We start from the raw sequence: 20,228 nt of genomic DNA, 5'->3' as shown, positions 1-20,228 counted from the left end.
CCAATAGCTTTAAGAGTAATTATGCCATTATTATGTAGGAATAACTGACTCAGCAGACATTCTTTAAAAGTTGTTTGGCGAACTGTGTGTTCACTTTATTTTTTAATTTTTTAATTATGTTAGTTTAGATCCTTCTTCCTTTTTTGTTATTGTTTTTTCTTCTTCTGGGGTTGGGGGGAGGTCCTTTGTATAAGCCTGTGGCTTCTTGACCTCTCCTGACACATTTCTTGTTTGTTTTTTCATTGACTGGATTTTGTGCAGCTTTATATATGTGCAAATAAAATAAATAAATAAAAAATAAATAAAATTTACTCTTGTGGTTCCCTGTCCACACCTCCCTCAAATAAATTATATAAAATTCAATTAATAAAACAACAACAAAAAATTAGGATTCACAAGTACAGCCCTGACCATGAAAGACCTTGAAATGCCAGACAATTTTTATTCTGTTGTCACAGCTGTAGTTTGTGACTGCATTTCTTAATGACTTTTCTTTCTAATTAAACACAGCTAGAGCTGGAACAACAATACCATCACTTGTGGTGAAGTAAGCCTCTGCAGCCCAATGCTTTTCCTGGATCTTACTCTGTCTAATACTGGCCATCAAAAGTATAATGTAATTCTAAAATGACTAAATGTCAGCAAGACTTCAATTCAGAGCCTCAATAGTATACAGCATATGCAACCGTGTTATAGGTTGTCATCCATCCACTGATAATTTATTCTGACTCTGCTGCCAGGCCCACAGGACGCCACATAAGAAACAAGGCTCTTTATTTTCTAAATGTTATTTTCAACTGGCTGTTAATTTGAATTTCATCATCATAAACAACAAAATTACCTTTTCTAATACTGAGGGAGGTAGCAGTGTAATTAGGCCATGAATATAATTTGAAAGGAATTGCCTCGGCATAATCATGGACTGCGCTGATATCCCATATACTCTATTCAGGTTATCAATCAGTATTTTACTGAATGGCCATGGATTTCTTCCAGCTATGGTGCAGGCTCTGCATAGCCCTGGGGAACTGTCATTTAAGCCTCTGTAATGGCAGGTTACCTCAAGCTACAAAAGTAAGCACGTGTCAGTGGTATTTCATTCACACTGCAGTGTGTCTGTTCAGTTTATCCTCTGTGAATGAATGAATGAATGAATGAATGAATAATTCATTTTCGTGTCTGGTCATTTACATAACTCATCCCTCATGGGATTATTCAGAAACATTAACTAACGACAAATCAAATCTTCCGGCATGTTAGCACCATTATCTAACAGCACAATACACCGGCATCATCCAAACATAAACATAAACATCATCCAGACATAATCGTAAACATGAATGTCCCACAAATAATATTCTAGGATATATCTCACAATGGAAATACAACAAATATACAATCACAAATATACAAACACAGCCCCCTAAGCACAAGACACACAAATCCAATCATGACAAAAAAGGCATAAGAGTCTGAGGAATTTATATATCGTATGTCACTTTTCTGTTCATATCCCATGCTTTAGAGAGATATTCAGAAAATACAAAAACATTATCAAAAAGATATTCAATTAAGGCTCCAGTCTCCATACTTATCATATAAAAATAAGGAGCATGAACGTTTTAAAATAGTATTTGTTGTAAATCACGATATAAAGGACAAAATAAAATGACATGAATTTCGTTCTCAACCTCATTTAGTGTGTCATGAGCTGTTATGTGTATTTCAGGATGATCTAGCAGATGGCATTGTCAAATAAGGTCACTCTGCATCTTAATGTATGCTAGACTGCTGGCATTAAGCAAATAACACACCACACCTCTCCTTTGGTATGCAAGAGCAGTGGCTCCTCTGGATGATTATTACCATTTTCACCATGACATCTGCTCATGAAAACCGTTGTTTTTGATTTACAAAAAGTAAAAAAAATTAAATTATCATTGGAAACAGCTTATTTAAAAAAATAAAATAAAAAAAGTTAATTGAAGGAGGTCATCATGAGTGCTGGAATGTGACTCGGTAATGATCCTCTATACAAGTTTACAAAGAGTTTGTGCCATCTCCTGGCCAAAGAGCAGTAGTACAACTACCACCAAAACTTTCCTTTTCCTTTTGATAAAGATCCAAAAGTAAAGACATATTACCATGATCACAGATCACAGAAGTATATCTCGATCAAAAGGTTAAGTACAAGTAGGCCTTTAAGCCAAATATACGTAGACTTTTCTGTATACTTGTCAGTATAAGCCAAGTATACTTTAACTTTTCTATGTACTTGTCAGTATAATCCAAGCATACTTAGACTTTTCTGTATACTTGTCAGTATGTGCCAATATACTTAAGTATAGTTTTATTAAGTATATTTCTGATAAGTACATAAAAAGTGAACTGAAAGTATACTCTCTCATTTTAAGTTTAAAGGAAACATACTAATAGCACACTTGAATAAACTTATTTTTGGTAAGGGAAGGCTAAGTTTGTGTGGCCCTCTGGCCCATCTGGCAGCCTTGGTGCAATGAGCTGTGCAGCATTGTGTAGCCATCCAAATCACACAATTACACAGAAGCCTTGTGTGTATGCATGCAGACCTAATAAAGCTAATGCTAATACATGACTAAGCCCTACTACCATGCAAATAAGCAGACAACATCACATGACATATTACTGTTTCTACAGATCAGACTTGATTTGCAATAATGAACACGTCAATTTATTGCAAAGCTGGAATCAAGGGTGCCAAGACTGATGTCATCTGGGAACAGATTGGGACACGTCTCAGAGCGGCTCCATTAGCTCACAGGAGGGACAAATGTTGACACAGTGGCAGCACACTGGTTACTGGTTACTGTGTGTGCTTTCCCCCCTCAGTGTGGACTTTAACCTTACCACACTCAGTGATTATGTTCTCAGACTTAACCCTTCCAGGAATCTACTTTTGCCCCCTAATGTACTTTGATTAGACAAACAATTTAGGTCACCTGGCAACTCAGTTCTGTAATGTCTTTATAACATCAATAATACACTATAAAAATGCTTTCCTCGTCTCAATCAACTCAGACTATCTGCCTCTCGTGTCTACCATTGAATTACTTTCCGTGACATTTCAATGGTAGTTAGCCGTAAATCTTATAATTCATCAGTACTGAGTGCGCCCACATCCATCCTTTCACCCTGACGCTGCATCTACATGTCGCAGCTTGCCTCAGATCTTGTTCAACGAGTTCAGTGAGGTTAAAATAAGGGGAGAGGTAAAAAAAAAAAAAGAGTGGGGAGAAAAACAGCCCAAAGCACTCTGTAGGAGCTCTATTCTCCCAGCAGCCAGTCACAGAGGGTAGAACAGATGTTGTCACCATAGGCTGCTGCTTTTGTTTCCAGATCATCTGCAACTGAAATCGAAAGGGAAGGGGGTGGTGGAAACAAAGAATAAGTATACTTCACTGAAAGATATACTTTGATTTTTGTTCCCTTTCTAGAGATTACAGCTATTAGCACACATTTTAATTGATAAGGGTCTTGCATCACTTCCGCATGTTCTGTAAGTGAGTGGGCATTGTTGTTGGTCCGGCAGAGCAGTGAGGTGTGACTCAGCCAAACTGAAAAGTCCCTATCATAGTCAAACAAAGGAGCAACCAGACACCTCGTCTGACAAGAAGGAGTCTCGCAATCTTGGAGACACTCACTGATCACAAATCTTCCTGTCCAGATAACCTGCCACTTAAAACGCAATAAGAAACGCTGATAACATGAATTTTTTTAGCTGCAGTTTATAGCAGCTATAGCAGCCAATAAAGTACTGCATTGTACGGTAATCTGTAAAAACTATGACATTTAATCTCATATTGATATCTTTTATGATGCATCTGATGTGTGTGTGTGATAGATGTATCATATTATATACCTCTCATTTATAAGATTATGTAGACAGTGACGGAAGGAGTATAAGGACATTTTAAAGTAGAAATTACAATATTTCTGTATTTCTGTAGAGAGCAAGAATTCCTGGTTTGAGTTAAATTTCTCATTTCATTATTTCTCATTGTCAAACCGACTTCCATTAGGTTCATTGTTGACCCTAAATTGCCGGTATAGGTGTGAATGTGAGCGTGAATGGTTGTCTGTCTCTATGTACTAGCCCTGCGATAGGGTGTACCCCGCCTTCGCCCACTGTCAGCTGGGATCAGCTCCAGCCCCCCCGCAACCCTGAATAAGATAAGCGGTTACGGATAATGAATGAATCCGACTTCCAGTGAATTAAAAACTAGCTTATCTCAAAGGTCACAAATGATACATCAGTGTGTCACCTACTTCACACCCTGTAATTACCTCTATGGAGTTTGTGACACCAATCGGAGGTTTTCTTCGATTGCGCTGGGTACTTGAATCTATGAATGTGTAGTCTGCCCCTATGAAATCTCCAGGCCTATGCTTTCTGTTATTCATTTAAATTAAAGGGGACATATCATGCTCATTTTCAGGTTCATACTTGAATTTTGGATTTCTACTAGAACATGTCTACATACTTTTATAGTTAAAAAAACCCATTATTTTTCTCATACTGTCTTTCTGAATATAGCTGTATTCACCCTCTGTCTACTAACTAAACTTAACTAAACTAAACTAAACTAATCTAAACTTAACTTTCTACAATATGGGACCTGGCAGGGTGGACGATCCTGAGAAACTAGCAAGAGTACACCAGATTTTTAAAAATGATCCAGCCTAAATACCCAGCCCAGTGTTAACTCTATTACCATGACAGTAGCAAGCAGCACTAGCTCCAAAAGTCCCTAAATCTAGCGGGAAAGTTGCTAAGTCAGCAACACTGACAGTCCGTTGCTTCAGGCCTCCCTCCAAAGCGACTCCCCCAAAATTATCTTTATGAACATAAACATATCATAATGAACGTGAATGCTATTGGCTATTGTTAGTACTCACAGCTGTCAAGCTATCAGCTTGTGGAAGACTCCGGTGACGTGCAATAAGTGCACGGGCAGAGTACACGCAGGTAGACAGGCCGTCAGGTAGCCTGTCCAATCACTACGTTCGGGCTGAATAAAATAATTCGATGGGTTTATTACAGTCCTGCGACAGCCACAGACACCGGATTGTTTTTCTTTTTTTGTCAGAGCATTTGATTTATTGATTGTTGTCGGGATGCAATGAGAATTTCAACTAATATAACAAAAACATTTTTTTTAAATCTTTACCAACCCTGCCTTTAAAGGTGCTATTGGGAGCATTTCTATTGCCTCTGCACAGCTATCAACATGGTAATGGCTGAGCCGGTTGCTCTTAGCTAACGGTGATAACAGCACTAACAGTGAAAACAACAGCAACAGTGCTGACAGAGCTAACAGTGTTGAACTGGTGGGAAACCGGAGGGTGGGTGCTACGCTTCTGCAATGGCACCGTCAGCCGGTACAGCGTTATCAACTGTAACTGCTGTATGAGAGCAGTGCAGAGCAGCAGCCATGAGCTAGCCAGTGGGGCACGCTAACATGCAGTAACATGCACTAAAAGCATTTTCGGCCGGCCCGACTATGTCAACAAAGCACAGAGAAGATTGATTACAACACACACACAGAGGGAGATTGACTTCATTCTCTGCTCAGGTAGACATTACTGCTCTATATCTTTACATAGCAAATAGTTGTTTTCTGCTAAATTAATGCTCTAGATATCATATGGAGCACCTTTAAACTCCTATTCACCTTTTAAATCACCACAAATGATCCTTACTATTGTGGCCACTAAAGCGTGGACAGCAGACTGCACCCAGGCCTGAGGAATAGAGTTTGAAGTAGCGGACCTGACAAACATTTTGGACAGCAGGTTACGCCACACCCTGTCAGATAAAAAAAATAAAAAATAAAAAATAAAAAATAAAAAATAAAAAATAAAAAAACAGACAGCCCAGAGCTTTCTTTCTGAGGTTAGAGAAAGCACTTGTTGGGCTGCTCCTCAGCTAATGGAGATTGGGCCCCAGGCTAGTTTCCTTCATCCAAGGCCTTATGACCAATGTGATGGTAGGGAGTGACATCATTCATCATTCACCAGGGTGTGATGAACAGGCTGAGCTCTGAACTGAAGAGTAACAACTGTGAACAGTAAGAAAAGGAAATGACTCATGTATGTAAACTCTAAAGATACACTTAGACCCAAAATTGTGCTAAAATATCTAATAATGATAATATCTGTAGCTTCAGCCTATATACACCTTTTTGGTCTGTAGAGATGGTCTTTCTGCTAAATTGCATTAGGCTACTGTAATTTCCTGTTGTTTTATTATTTTTGTTGTTGCTTCTTCTTCATATTCTTTTATCCCAAATTGTTTGTGTGATAAATTACAGGCAAAAAATAGATTTAAATTTCAACATACTTTGAAATTATAAAACTGCAGAACATGGAATAAACTTTTCTTTTTGTACGGTCAGTTTATTTCTTTGTTATATCAAAGTTACCAATGATCTATTAGAATGAAACTGTACATTTCATGGTGATTGAAAACGTGTGCTTTAAATGACATTGTGCCTGGTTTATTGCAGTCAATAGAAGAGAGAACTGTAGCCCAGAATAATATACAAAAAAATACACACAATACTGTAAGTTACGGTATGACACAAACCTAACCTACCAGTCTATTAAAAATAACAGCAGTCGTGACAGGAGATAGAAGCTGAGATTAGACAACAGCCCAACCATTGTCTTCCCCATAGCTGGATCTGAGACAGATCACCAAGCAACAGGCAGGATAGAGTGCTGTGTAAACAAAACAGAGGCCTCAGATTATACACATTTCACCGGTTATTTTTCTGGCTCTCCGCATACACGAGCTATAAAAACAAGACAATTACAAGCACCAGCCAGCAGTTTCTTGTTTCTCAGATTACAAAAAGCCGAGCCCTCGAGGCGTCAGGGAGGGCATGTTGGTTTTAGTGAGTGATGAAAAGCTGAAGTGGTCTAAGGAATTAGCCAACAGGCTGGAAAGGCAGGTATAGAGCATCAGCACCCCTTCCCACTCATCCATCATCTTCATCAGCCTGAGATCCCCCTCGGGGGCAGTTCCCATGGTCTGTGCCAACCTGAGCGTGCTCTGTGGGGTCTGGAGCAGAGACATAATAATAATAATACTACAGGTGAGGCTGCAGATGCAGACACGCCAGCTCTGCCTGACATCTAGGCTGATAAATCCAGTGCACACGCAGGTGGAGCAGTGGCAAGACTGACAGACTGAAACAAGACACTTTCTTCAAGAAGCCTGCAGAGACACGAGGTGTTGAGAGGAAAAGGTTTTCAAAAAATACTTGTTTTGGGGAACCAGTATGCCTTTAAATAATTACAATAAGAAGAAAATAGAGCATGCACGTTATTTTGTGTGAAAGCATTCTCAGTGTTACATTTTTCAATGCCTCGATTCTATCAACAGGTTTGTTCCCATTTTCAGTGACCAAATTGGATTGATAAAAAACAAAATTTAAAATTGGTATGCTTTTAGTAATGATGAAATTATACATTGCAAAACCATGTTTTTCAACTGCACATCATACATTTTGAGAAATTATACAATATGCCTCAAGAAAACAAAGTGTTAATAGTGCAATGAATAAGCTTTTGCCCATGTTTCACTATATAGAGATCTTTCCTGCATACAGTATTTTGTAAATTACACTTTTTTGTTAGCCTTAAAATGTGTGCACAGTGTATGTGGTTTTATCTTACGACATCTGTGTTTATGTATTATTACACATGCATATTTTGGGCCTTCAATACAGGGTTCGTACAGCTTTTGAAGAGTACAATTCAAGCACTTTGAAGGTACCTAAATCGAAAACTTCCAGACTCTTGAAGCATTTATCATCTAAATTGTTACTATAAATGCAATTGCGAAAAAATAAAGTTGACAGAATTCCTTTATACCCACAACAATCAATGTATATTGACAAGGGCTGTCAGTTGATTAAAATATGTAATCGCCATTAACATGGTTGGTACCAATGGAGTCCTTAGGTTTTCTAGTTTCATATGATGCTTTGTTTATTTTACCAGCTTTTCATATTAACTTTGACTGTATGTTTTGATCATGATTATTCAATGCTTGCTAATTGCTAATTGCTAATTTCCGGGATAAGGGATCAGCAGAGGACCTATCTAGCTATGAATGATGAGTGAACACACTTTTTTGCTCATTATCATGGCTATAAAGTTATTAAACTGACACAGACTGACGTGTGCTTTGAAGATAGAACATTTGCAGATACATTTTTAGGTTATAAATGTGGAAAAAAAGCACAAGGTCAAACAAAATAAAAGGTTTAAATGGTTTTAATGGATGATGCAGCACTGATATGTAACAGGTTCAGAACACTGAAGGTCAACGTTTTTTTCATCTATGGCTCTGATGATCTACAGCATTCCCCTAATAAGGCTTGTGAGCAAAGTCTCTACTCTTTTAAATATAACTGACAGGCATACCAGCTGCAGTGCGGTACAGTGAAACGTCCCCAAAGGTCACAGGTTTCCTAAACATAATTCTGATGTTGGTGCTTGTTAAGTATAAAAATGTGCTTTTTAAGTAAAAAAGTAAACAAAAATTCTAACACGACAGTATTTATACGTTCTATTCACAGTGTACATATTTACATTAAAGCTTGTTTGACCATTAGGAAATACCTACAGTGCTGAAAGGGCTCCAAAAAACTCTCTGAAGTTTGGTACGACCTCGCTCCCACCAACTCTGAGGCACCAGTGGAGTATAAAAAACAACAGTTCTGTACAGGTTTGGCAGTGTTTTTGCTCTTGTTAGCAGGGTGCCGAGGCACACTGTGAGCTGATGGTTTGAGGGCAGTCTTTGTGCTCCGTCAGTTTGAGAATGACGACTTTCCTCTGGAGCTGCTTTGCCTCTGGTGGTGCAGGCTGTTCAGCGACCGGTTGCACTGAGCTCTCAGTAACTAAGTCCTGCGGCAGCAGCATGGTGATGATGTTTGAGTATCCACCCTGCACCGCCAGGTGTAATGGGCTGAGCCCCTGGTCGTCTGACAGAGCGCCACCATCTGGACAGTGAAGGAGCAGCTCTTTCAGGACTTCACAGTGTCCGTTCTCTGCTGCCAGGTGGCAGGGGGTGCGTAGGGCCTGGTTGGACCTGTACGGGTCCGCCCCCTCTTCTAACAACATCTTGACTGTGGCCAGGTGGCCTCGCTGGGAGGCTAGGTGGAGAGGAGTGAGTCCGTGGGCGTTCTGGCCGTGAATATCTGCCTGGTGTTTGATCAAGAGGCGAGAGGTGCTGGTGTGACCCGTCTCTGCCGCCACGTGTAGTGGTGTGTTTGACCCAGCAGACGTCATGCGAACATCCGCATCTAGTTCAATCAGGATCCGTGCCACTCGGTACTGACCCCTCTGGGAAGCCAGATGCAGCGGCGTGCGGCCGTCTGTCGTCTGCCCGTCCACATCGGCACCGGCCTGCTTGATCAGCAGCTTGACGATACCCAGATGCCCTTGCCAGGCAGCGAAGTGGAGCGCCGTCCAGTTGTCCTTACCCTTGATACGAACATCAGCACCGCGGCTCAGCAGCACCCGGATTACGTTCTCCTGGCCGTGCTGGCACGCGACATGAGCTGACGTGCGTCCCTGGCCGTCGGTCTCGTTGATGGCCGCCCCGCGGTCCAGCAGCAGGCGCGTGATGGCCTCGTCCCCGTTCTGGGCGGCCCAGTGCAAAGCCGTGTACTGGTCCTCATCCTTGGTATTGACGTTGGTGCAGCGGCGACCGAGCAGAAGCTCTGCCAGGGGCTTCAGGTGCCTCTCTGTGGCCAGGTGCAGGGGTGTGGAACCACGGGCATTGGCTAGGTTGGGATTGGCATTGTTCAGGAGGAGGAACTTGACAGCCTCTTCATTGGCCAAGGTGATGGCGTGGTGGAGCAGACTGCCTCCTCCATCAAGGAGGAGATCCACATCTTGAGGCTGGAGGATCTTCATCAGCTTGGCGGTGTCTTTGGTCCTGATGGCCTCACACAACTTCCGCCTCTGGACCTCAGCAGAATCTGAGCGGTAAGGAGGAAAAGTATAGGTTTGAGGCAAAAATTCTGGTAATCATGATCATACAGTATTTTTACATAAATAATATTTCAGCCCTTACCACATGTGTTTTCTTTCTCAAAAGACAGCGTGATGGAGTCTTGGGAGGAGAAGGCTGAATCAGCTGAGGAGATGCCAGACAGCCTCTTGCAGGTGTTCTCTTTGCTGTGGCAGCTATCCTCCTTCACTCGATCAAAGCTCCTCGAGATCCCAGAATCCACCTGGCTCAACAGCTCTGACAGGCTGTAATCTTTTTCCGGCAACATGGCCGACTTTGGACGCACCAGCTTGTTGTCTTTAACCTGTGAAGCGTAAAAGCCAGATAAGCATATTTGAAGGAGCTTATCTTTGACACTGCATCATTACATTTATACTCAGGTATGTCGCCACTTCCAGTACAATAGCTATCGAATGTTTACATTGTTTCATTTTCAAAATCACTTGAACACCTATGGTTCAAAACAGCTTATCTTGTATCCCTACAGTCAGACATCTTTCACTAACAGCTGTCACCTGTCACAAGCAGGATGTTTGTTACTAGTCACGTAAATGACAAAGTGTACAGACTAAACAATCCCATCAGTCAACATTCCTCCTGCATGATGTAAGTGTTGTTCATGATCAAACATTTACTTTACGACATATGACTTAAAACGTCATAATCATGTCTGGAGCAATTTAGAGAGAAGCCTTCCAGGTGTCTACGTGTGTAGTTACTCATTGATGGAAAAGTTCATGTGACTAATGAAACTGTTTAAATGCTTTAAAGAAGAATGAGAGTCAGGTCAAGCCACAACATAAAACGTGGATAATTGCTGTTGTTGTTTACTCCCATTTGAAATGGAGGCTCACATGATCCACTACGTTCAAAAAGTTGACAAATCACACGCCCATGTCTTTCGGAGAAGCCAACATCATACATCAGACCGGCAATACGTGACCTAGAGTAGGCTCTCATGACCACGCCCCCTTTTGGAGGAAAACAAACACCTGTGTGGCTGCTGCAGTAATACAGTCAAACATTAACGTTATAGCAGCATCAGACTGCCGTCTCCAACTAAATCTCAGCATATAGATCAAACAGTTGGTTTATTTACAGACAACACTCAGCCTAACGGGATTCAATCCAATATGTATAGATGTCTGGATAAGCAGTATCCGGCCACTGTGTTGGACGGGGGACGACTGAAGGGACATGGAGGCGATCAACTTTAGTTTATTAAGTTAATTATCGCGAATAATCAGGTTCAGGCAATATCGCAAAATAATTATTAGACATGTTTATAAAACAAACGTTTATATAACAAGAGATGAATGCATACAATCTTGTCAAAATCTCAATCCACCACAGGTCAGATTGCATTGAAGTCTATGGGATCTTCGGTTTTTTATCCCCTAAAGGGGGCACGGCCTTGACTTTTTGCGAAGTACCCGTGCCGGTCTGATGTATTGGGGGCTCTTTCATCCGATATATGGTGTTGTCATGTCGTACCTGGTCACTAGTGAGTGCGTTAGGGGATGTTGGCTCTGGCTCTGACGTTGATAAGGTTGGCGTCTTGGGCTCCTCTTGAGGTTTAGAGCAGAGCTCCTCAGCTTCAGATGTGATTTCTGGAAGGACAACAGCTCTAGGTCATGTTTCAGTAATAGCAGAGATGGGTTAGGGAATACAAAAATGGAAGGAAAGCTTAAAGTAGGAGACAAAAAAACTCAATTTAACAGGCCGCTGTACTTAGATTCTAAGTGTGTCTTATCCTCAGTGTTTAAAGGAACAGGATCACTTGTGTTTCATATTAATTTACTTGTTATCATGACAGAAGAAGGTTGACATTTGTTCGTGGTGAGTATCGAGGCACAACTTACCCTGGAAGCTGGGTCTGGCGTCAGGATTTGTGGTCCAGCAGCGCTGCATGAGACTCAGGAACCCTGTACATGCTGAAGGTCGACATCGTGGCACAGCACCCAGGTCTGGACGCACCCCCTTCACCACTTTCACCATGACCTGAAGGATATTATTGTCACCTGGGTGGAATAAAAATCAGATAGTTTAGTTTCATCACTAAGACATAAAGTTTTATGCAAAAAATACATCAATCAAACACAATATTTTAGTTTTGGGCTGGGGGCACATCAATCTGATCTGAAGCCTGAGTTTATTCGTAATGTAAATGACAACATGTTCTCAAGTGCTGTTAGGAGGCAGTACCTATTTAGATAGTCAGTTATGCGCAGCGTTATCACCATCTACCCATGTGCTTAGATAAGAGAGTGTGGGCTGTTGTTTCCCACGGAAAGTTCTTAAGAGTTCCTGGTCTGGCCTCTTTCTATCGGACTGTGGGATCAGCCGAGTCAATGATACAGAACAAACAGGTAGAGGCCGCAATCACAGGCACTTCACCTCCTATTGTAGCCATTATACCCTCCACAGGTGGAGGAGGAAGAAGGGAAGGGGATGGTAACCAGGCCATTTCTCACTTTTTAATTATGTCTGGATCAACATACGCGGTGCCAGTGCCAGTGCCAACCTAGAAACCCTCATCTACACACTGGTCTCCAAACTGAGCCAAATTCCTTGAAGTGAACTGCTACCTGATATGCCTGGGAGAAAATACACTGTCCAACTTCCTGCTCTGGAATTCACAGAGTAAACACATACAGTACACCACCTACACACACACACACACACACACACACACTCACAGGCGCCCACACACTTCCTTTAAAGGTGTACTCTGAAGTTTGGTTATGTATTTATTGGAAATTATGAAAGACCATTCCTGCCAGGAACATGTTAAAAATAGATGAAAGGTTAGGAGGGATGAATACATATTTATAGTAAGGCAAATTTATGAGAGCAAGTCAAATGTTTGACTTACTAAGCAGAATGTATGAGACACCACCTCATAACTCTAACATGCGTGGGCTGGGATTATATATTTATATCAATATTTATATAATGATAGAGCAAAAGTAGAATAAATACGTTTTGAGTGAAACACCTATACTTGCAAAACTAATGACATTCCAGCACGTTCTCATTTCCGTGAAATACTGAGGCTTTGTCACAGCCATTGGCGTGTCATACCGCCGCACAAGGCATACTTCAGCATCAGTATGAGACGCACCGGGCTTTCCATTAGCTACAATACAAACCCATCCGAAGACACACTCAGGGTGGATGGGTGCAACAAACACAAGGATTTCATCCAGGAGACCGCTGTTCGTGTCCCGTGTGTTAAGTTTCACTTTCACGTTACAATTAGCTGTTTGTTTGTGTCCCGTGTTCACAACGTTCAGTTTCATTTTCACTTTACAAACGTAGCAGTTTTAAGCCCAAGGGTGTAGTTTTTTTCCTAAACCTAACTAACTGGTTTTGTTACCTAAACCTAAAGTGACGCTAAGGGGGCATGACAAAGCAGCCGAGTTGGGATGAGAACGTGTTTGACATTCCCATCATCCTCACCTGTTCTTTGTGTTTAGCGCTTATTAGCGAACATGCTAACATGCTAAACTAACATGACGACTATGGTTGTGTCTACAAGGTAAACAACGAGTTGGGAAACTCTCACGAGATGGTTAAGGCTAGGGATTGACCTTGAATAGTTAAGGTGATGATAGGTCGTCGGGCAGCGAGTCTTTCTGCTGGCGGGTTTTTGCCAGATTTCGCAGTTTGTGGGTTACCTTCTAGACATGACTGACACAGGTGAAGTTTATAATTATAAAGAAGCATCATTTACCATCACTATTTTGATATCTAGCATTCCTCCTTTTGGAAATTTTCTTGGCAAGAATGGCTTTAAGGAAACATAGCTTTCAATCAGCCTTAAAAGGACATCTTCATTAGTTTCACGCTTTAATCGTACTGCAAGTCTCACCTTGGTAGGGTTTCTTCTGTGTGAGAATCCCCCAGATGACGATGGAGAAACTGGAATAGAGGCAAAATGAAATTGAGAGATGTCAGTACAAAGAAAATATCAAACATAATGCTGCCGAGAAATTGGCACATTTTCTATTTCAAGCTGAGCTTGCTTATCATTTAAATCGTCCTCTACCACACTCTTACTGTACGTATATACCAGTGCTGTCAGATTGTCAGAATAATTCAATGGGAGTGTGGTTATAAGTATGTTTACCCCTTTTAATTGAAACTTTGTTGACTCTGTTTAAGACAGCAAAAACCTACATTCATATAAAATGGTTGCATGCAAACTTCTGAATAATCCAACCTGTATACGTCATGCTTGGTGTCCGACGCTTTGTCCTTCTCAATGATGCTCTCAGGTGGCAGGTAGGCAATCGTGCCGCAGAAGCCGTCCCTACTGATGTCATCAGCCCGTGAAAGGCCGTTCCACCGGGCCAGGCCAAAATCAGAAATCTGAGACAGAGGGGAGATCAGATAAGACCTTCAAATGGAGCAACCCGGTTGCCGTTTCTCATGAATCACTGACATTGATGACTAACTTTGCCCTCTGAGTGTGACAGGCTGCTAAGCTCCTATTATGTGCACTCAGTGGTATGATGAGGGCAACACAGCCATGTCCCAGCCTGTAGGAGAGGAGAGGCCCTTCACGTTTGTACTGAAGAGTTTACACCCACGCTCTTTTCAGGCACACACATTCACAGAGGGAGCTTTAATAGGAGCTGAATAAATCCTGTCGGGACAGGCCCAGGTGAGCTGTTTACATCGGCGCATTAAACTCCAGAGCTGACGGTTCCCACCCCTTGCTCTCAGTACAGTTGAGCTGTTTGGAGGTTGGCAAGAGGCTGAGAGACACCTGTCTGCCCAGAGCGTGTGCAGGGCTGTCATTTTCTAATGGATGAAAGGGAACAGTGAACCACCTCACGGCTGAAATTCCTTTTAAAACACTAAAACTGTGTCTTTAAAGCGACGACAGCTGTAATTGTACTTCATTTCAAATCTGTCTTACAGCAATAAAAACATTAAATCCTTACAGAAGCTCCAGTAATAAATGATTGTAATGAGATGACTGATGATGATTTTTTACTATCATTAATTCTATCACATATTGTTGCTGGCATAACAAAACTACAGCTGTTCTGATGAGGTGATTTTGAGGACATATTTGCAAACATGTGCACAGTACTAGCTCAATATGATCATCACCGTCACTAATTCCAAGGTTTTCACTAAGTGCAAGCTAAAAAAAAAGAACTTAAAGGGGACATATCATGCTCATTTACAGGTTCATAATTGTATTTTGTGTTTCTACTAGAAAATGTTTACATGCTTTAAAGGGGACCTATTATGTTTTGTTTTTTTTCCCTTTCCTATAGTGTGTTATATAGTTCTTTGTGCATGTAAAAGGTCTGCAAAGTTATTCTCCCCCACAGAAACACCTGAAGCTCCTGAACTGCCTGAAACGCCTTGCTTGAAGTCCCGCCTTTTCTTCTGTAACGTGGTGATGTCACCAAGTAACACAGTTGCATAACGGTTAGTTTGGCACGCCCTCAAACAAAGCTAGTTAGAGCGGAGCTGGAGCGGCGAACGAAGGGTTTGGTTCGGTTGACCAATCACAACAGAGTGGGCCAGCTGACCAATCAGAGCAGACTGGGTTTTTCGGGAGGGCCCGAAAAACCCAGTTTTCACAAACAAACATAGGGTGTGCTGCAGCACAGCCGGTATGAGAAAAATAAAGCGTTTTTTGAACATTAAAGCATGTAAACACGTTCTAGTAGAAACCAAAAATACAAGTATGCATCTGAAAATAAGCATAATAGTTCCTCTTTAATGTTCAAAAAACACATTTTTTTTGTCATATGGTCGTTTAACTTTTTGTTCTACGACATAAAATACATTAGTAAATATCCCACTCGTGAATTTTGAAGCCTTTATGTGTCTTAAAAAAGGCTGCATGTGACAGAGGAAGGGGAGCCAAATCTGAATGGCTTGTTGAATCACATTTTTTCTGCTCTAGGCAGCCCACAAAAAACTGACCGGTTGTTAGACACTCCAGATACCCAAAAGGATGTGCACAAGCACTGAGTTTTTCATGATGATGTCCCCTTTAAAAGGCAATAAGGATGCCCACTTTGTGCTAAAGTCTCTACCTTGACATGATAGTGAGCATCCAGCAGGATGTTGGCCGGCTTCAGGTCCAGGTGGAGCAGCGGCGGGTTCATGCAGTGCAGGAAGTTCATTCCCACCGCGGTCTCGTGGATGATGCGGAAGCGGAGCTCCCAGGGCAGCGGCTCAGTGGCCAGCAGGGTCTCGAGGGAGCCCGTCTCCATGTACTCCATGACGAGGCCCTGGGGGTCGTCACAGATCCCGTACACGGGCAGGATGTATCGGAACTTCGCTGCCTCCATCTTCTTCGCCTCCTCCAGCAGCTCTGAACGCTCCCTGTGATTTAGAACAAATACACATTAAGTTACATTTTGTTGTGTGACGCAGTGAGTCTCTTCTGCTGGAATGACTCAGCGATTTTTAAAAGGTATTTAGGCCAGCTTGTTTTGAACCAATCCTTCCACAGACATTGGCTCACAGGTATTTATCAAATCATAAACCATTAACCTAATGATTCTGAGGTCATGCTTTGCTCACTGAGCCATAACTTTTGTCCTAACCCAAATTCCAGCACAATGTCATCCTCCATGTTTACCAGCATTGACGTCAGAGTATGTGAAAGTTTAACCTCTGCAGACGTCTAGAATTAATTTGTTCAGACCAAGCATGTGGATTGTGCTCTTGACTGTCCAGAGGCTCTTTTAAAAAAGCCTTGAGGACATTCCGGCCCGGCCTGGAATGCATCAGGAGAGCCCGGGAGGCTTAAACAGAGCTCTTGTTCTCTGTTGCTCAACCTTTGCACGGCTCTCTTTATCAGTCCACTGGCCCTGCTGACATACCTCAAACACAACCGTGCAGGTCATTCATGACCTCAGTGCACATATCTCCAGCAAAGGTTTGCTTTGAAAATGCAAACACTCATGAAGACAGATGAGAGAAAGATAAACCACTAATGGTTGCGTTTGTAGGAATGTGCTTCACAGGCAGAATTAGTCGAGCTGGACAGTGAATTCTGTTTTTCTACCATAAAAGCTGCAGAAGGCAGAATATTTTTGGCACAAAAATCCATACTAACCTGTCAGCATATTGTAATTCAAGTGTTCTGTGAGAAAACTAGACTTCTGCACCTCCTCATGGCTCTGTTTTCAGGCTTTAGAAAATCTAGCCCGTGACGGGAGACTTTGGCCAATCACAGGTCATTTCAGAGAGAGGGCGGTCCTATTGGCTGTTCATTCAACAGAGGCAGCTGTATATCACTCACAAATATTGATTCATATTTGATCAGCGCTGTCTAGTTTGACCGTTTGATCGGAGTTTGTGAGTGATTGACAGCTGCTCAGAGACGGCAAGGCTCCAGCTCGGCTCTGATTGGTTGTTTTCCTCCGGTCTGTGAAATCTTGCAGATGCCATTAGGAGCACCGGAGGACACCAGAGGACACAGACACACATTATTACTTTCAGATTACCTGTCTAATGCGCTACTGTCCTGATATAGTGACCGTTTTACAAAAGTAACTTTTTTTAATCATATTTGCTCCATTTCTACCTACTGCTGCTTTAATGAAATGGAATTAGAAGAGGCTCAGACAACTTCTAAGTCTATTATGTGCAAAGTGTATCAGGTTACTTAAAGAGTCGTGTTCTATTAGGAGGGAGCTTGGCTATTATTGTCCTTTATAGTGAGTACAAGCGAAGGAGGCACAAGCCCCCCCAAATCTGCCAGGCAGTAATAATCAAACATGACATGAGAGAATGGGCAGGCACTTGTTTGCTAAATCCGTCATCTAATCCAAAGTGCTCCTCAGCAGCTCCTCAGGACCAAACAATGTCCCCGCTTGAACAGAAAGGCCCGGTAAGACCGGTTTTGCAGCTTCTTTTATTGTCTGTGCCACACAGCGGCAAGCCAACAACACAGACAAAGGTGGCTTTGAGCCCCCCCCCGTCGCTGGATGCTATGCGTGGGTCAATGAAGGCTGCAGGCAAATTGTTTATGTACTTTGCAGATGTTTGGAGGTGATAACATCCTCGGTTCAGGTTCAGCGGATGCTTTAAGTTGCACTACAGGTTCTGAGAGGATTAAAACACGGAAGCTTATTGTGAGGTGGTATTTAGAATTTGTCTGAAGCCTACAAATGAACCCAGCGTGTGTACACACAGCCCAGAAGATTGGACGTATATACATATATGTACTTTATTGATCCCAAATTGGGAAATGATTGTGTTACAGCAGTAGAATGGAATAAAAGAATGGAAAAGTCCACAGATGTTGACACCGCTCTCTCACACAAACACTTCAAATATATAAAACACCCACTTTTCTTTTTTGAGACATCCATGAAGAGCAAAAACTGAGTCATAATTATGCAGAATTCAAGAGGGTTGTGCAATCTCTAGCAGTGCCTGGGGGGAGAAAGACCACCTTCCAACCCTTATTGAAGTGCACATATATTTAAATCAGCTCCTCCTGGAGGCGCATAGATAAAAATGTCACTGTTGATGAGGGAAATCAGCTGTGAACCTTTCATGTTTGGGTAAACAGCTACGGCCTTGGGCAATATTGGCTTACATTTGCCACAGGGATGAATCAACATGTCCCATGATAGACAGCTTAACGGTGTCTAAATATCTAAACGTGGCTTCTTGTTTGCTTCTTTGGCACCTTTAATAGGTGCACTGTGTGCCCAGACTAGCAGCAGGTGAGTCACACATTCCCCAGTGTTCACCTCTCAAGGACTTTGAGGCACTGAATGACTTTTCACCAGAATAATCATAATCTAAACCTCTGTCTGTCTACCGTTTGGCCATGAACTGGTCATAAAGTGATAAAACCTAACAGACAAGAGCTGGTACAGACAGATTAGTACACCTGGTACTCATAAGGACAAAAAACAGAAGTAAATAAACTGAACTAGCTTCTACAGGAGCTTTCTTTTACACTACATCATACCATTTTACATGATGATCTATATCAGTTTATCAGTTTAAAGAGAACCCAGGTGGCTCAACAGCTGTAACTCACTTGGCATCCATATGAAGGCAGGGAGGGCACTTGATAGCCAGCCATGTTTTCCACTGGACGTGCCGGACTTTGTATACTTGTCCAAATCCACCTGAGCCTATTTTCTCCCAGCAGCCAAACTCAGAGGATTCAAAGGTCCTTAGCAGCCCCATATTCCCATGTGGAGAATCCAGGACATTCATATCCGTGTTGAGAAACCCACCAGCAGGGTAAACTCCTTTTTTTTCCCTTCGTCTCCAAGGCACAATCTAGTGGGCAAGTGAACAGACACACTGAACTGCCTGTTTGTGAGCTCTTCCTGTTTTTCCCCTTGACAAGCTCAGTGTGGCCCCTCCTCTTCTTCAGGTGAAAAGAGGGTTGGGCCTGGTGCCGTGACACAACTTCCTGGTTTTGAAACACAGTGGAAAGCTTTAAAGGAAACAAGATATGCCATAAGGCACCATGCTGCCACAATGTCCTCAGACAGTTGTTTTCCAGATGCCCTACAGTCCCGAGCTTTCTCACATTTCTGCCATGAAAAGGAGAGAGTAATCTTTGGAGTCCATGAACCTGGAATGTGTCATTTCATAAACACACCTTTGTCTAACTGTAGCCCATTATCCAACTAAACCCCCCTGAGCTAAGAAGACAGAATATGTCTCAACAATAGGAGGGTTATGTGATATTGACCAGATGGTTTGGGAATGTGTGGACTCATCTTCTCAGCAGGGGGGATCATCATCACATTCTTTCTGACACTGACTCAGGGTCAGAAAGAGGAGAGCGGTTGTGGAGCTGCGTCCTCTGGTGAGATTGTAAATGATTCATTTTCCACTTATCTTAATACAGGTATGTACAGCAGAGAAGGTTAAACCAGTCTTATCTCAGGTTACATTGTTTTATAAGCTGATGTAAGTTCACAGAATACATCATACACACGATTCATAGAGCCCCTGAATGGGAGACATCAGGTGTCAAAATTATGCCCTATTACCTGTTAGAAAGTGTAACTCATACCTTCTATAGATCATCACTTAGGCCTCTTAGAAGTTTTGGCTAAAAAGCCAAGATTGTTAGACCAGAAACCTTAACCCTTAGGGACTGTACAAAAGTGATTGGAGTGAGGAGGGGGGCTGAATC

General features: G+C 42.1%; 1 protein-coding gene across 1 annotated transcript; it reads right to left on the bottom strand.

Annotated features, from left to right (window-relative positions):
- Positions 1-8,304: 8,304 nt before the first annotated feature.
- Positions 8,305-19,447, bottom strand: ripk4 (receptor-interacting serine-threonine kinase 4). The gene is made up of 8 exons (XM_037748637.1): positions 19,110-19,447; positions 16,135-16,426; positions 14,292-14,440; positions 13,941-13,990; positions 11,929-12,087; positions 11,561-11,676; positions 10,130-10,370; positions 8,305-10,034 (listed from the first exon to the last, which is right to left on the bottom strand). The coding sequence occupies exons 1-8, from the start codon at positions 19,289-19,291 to the stop codon at positions 8,800-8,802; spliced, it is 2,424 nt and encodes an 807-aa protein (XP_037604565.1). The 5' UTR covers positions 19,292-19,447; the 3' UTR covers positions 8,305-8,799.
- Between the last annotated feature and the right edge of the window lie 781 nt (positions 19,448-20,228).

The sequence above is a fragment of the Sebastes umbrosus genome, chromosome 17, assembly GCF_015220745.1.
Source record: "Sebastes umbrosus isolate fSebUmb1 chromosome 17, fSebUmb1.pri, whole genome shotgun sequence".
Taxonomy (NCBI): domain Eukaryota; kingdom Metazoa; phylum Chordata; class Actinopteri; order Perciformes; family Sebastidae; genus Sebastes; species Sebastes umbrosus.
Note: the sequence above shows the minus strand (reverse complement) of the source record. Positions and strands in the feature narration are given on the sequence as shown.

Coding starts and splice junctions, on each gene's coding strand:
- ripk4 (XM_037748637.1), bottom strand. CDS start 19,291: ATGAATGTCCTGGATTCTCCACATGGGAATATGGGGCTGCTAAGGACC. Junction 11,677..11,928: donor CGCCAGACCCAGCTTCCAGG/GTAAGTTGTGCC, acceptor TTGTCCTTCCAG/AAATCACATCTGAAGCTGAG. Junction 10,035..10,129: donor TGAGAAAGAAAACACATGTG/GTAAGGGCTGAA, acceptor CTTACCGCTCAG/ATTCTGCTGAGGTCCAGAGG.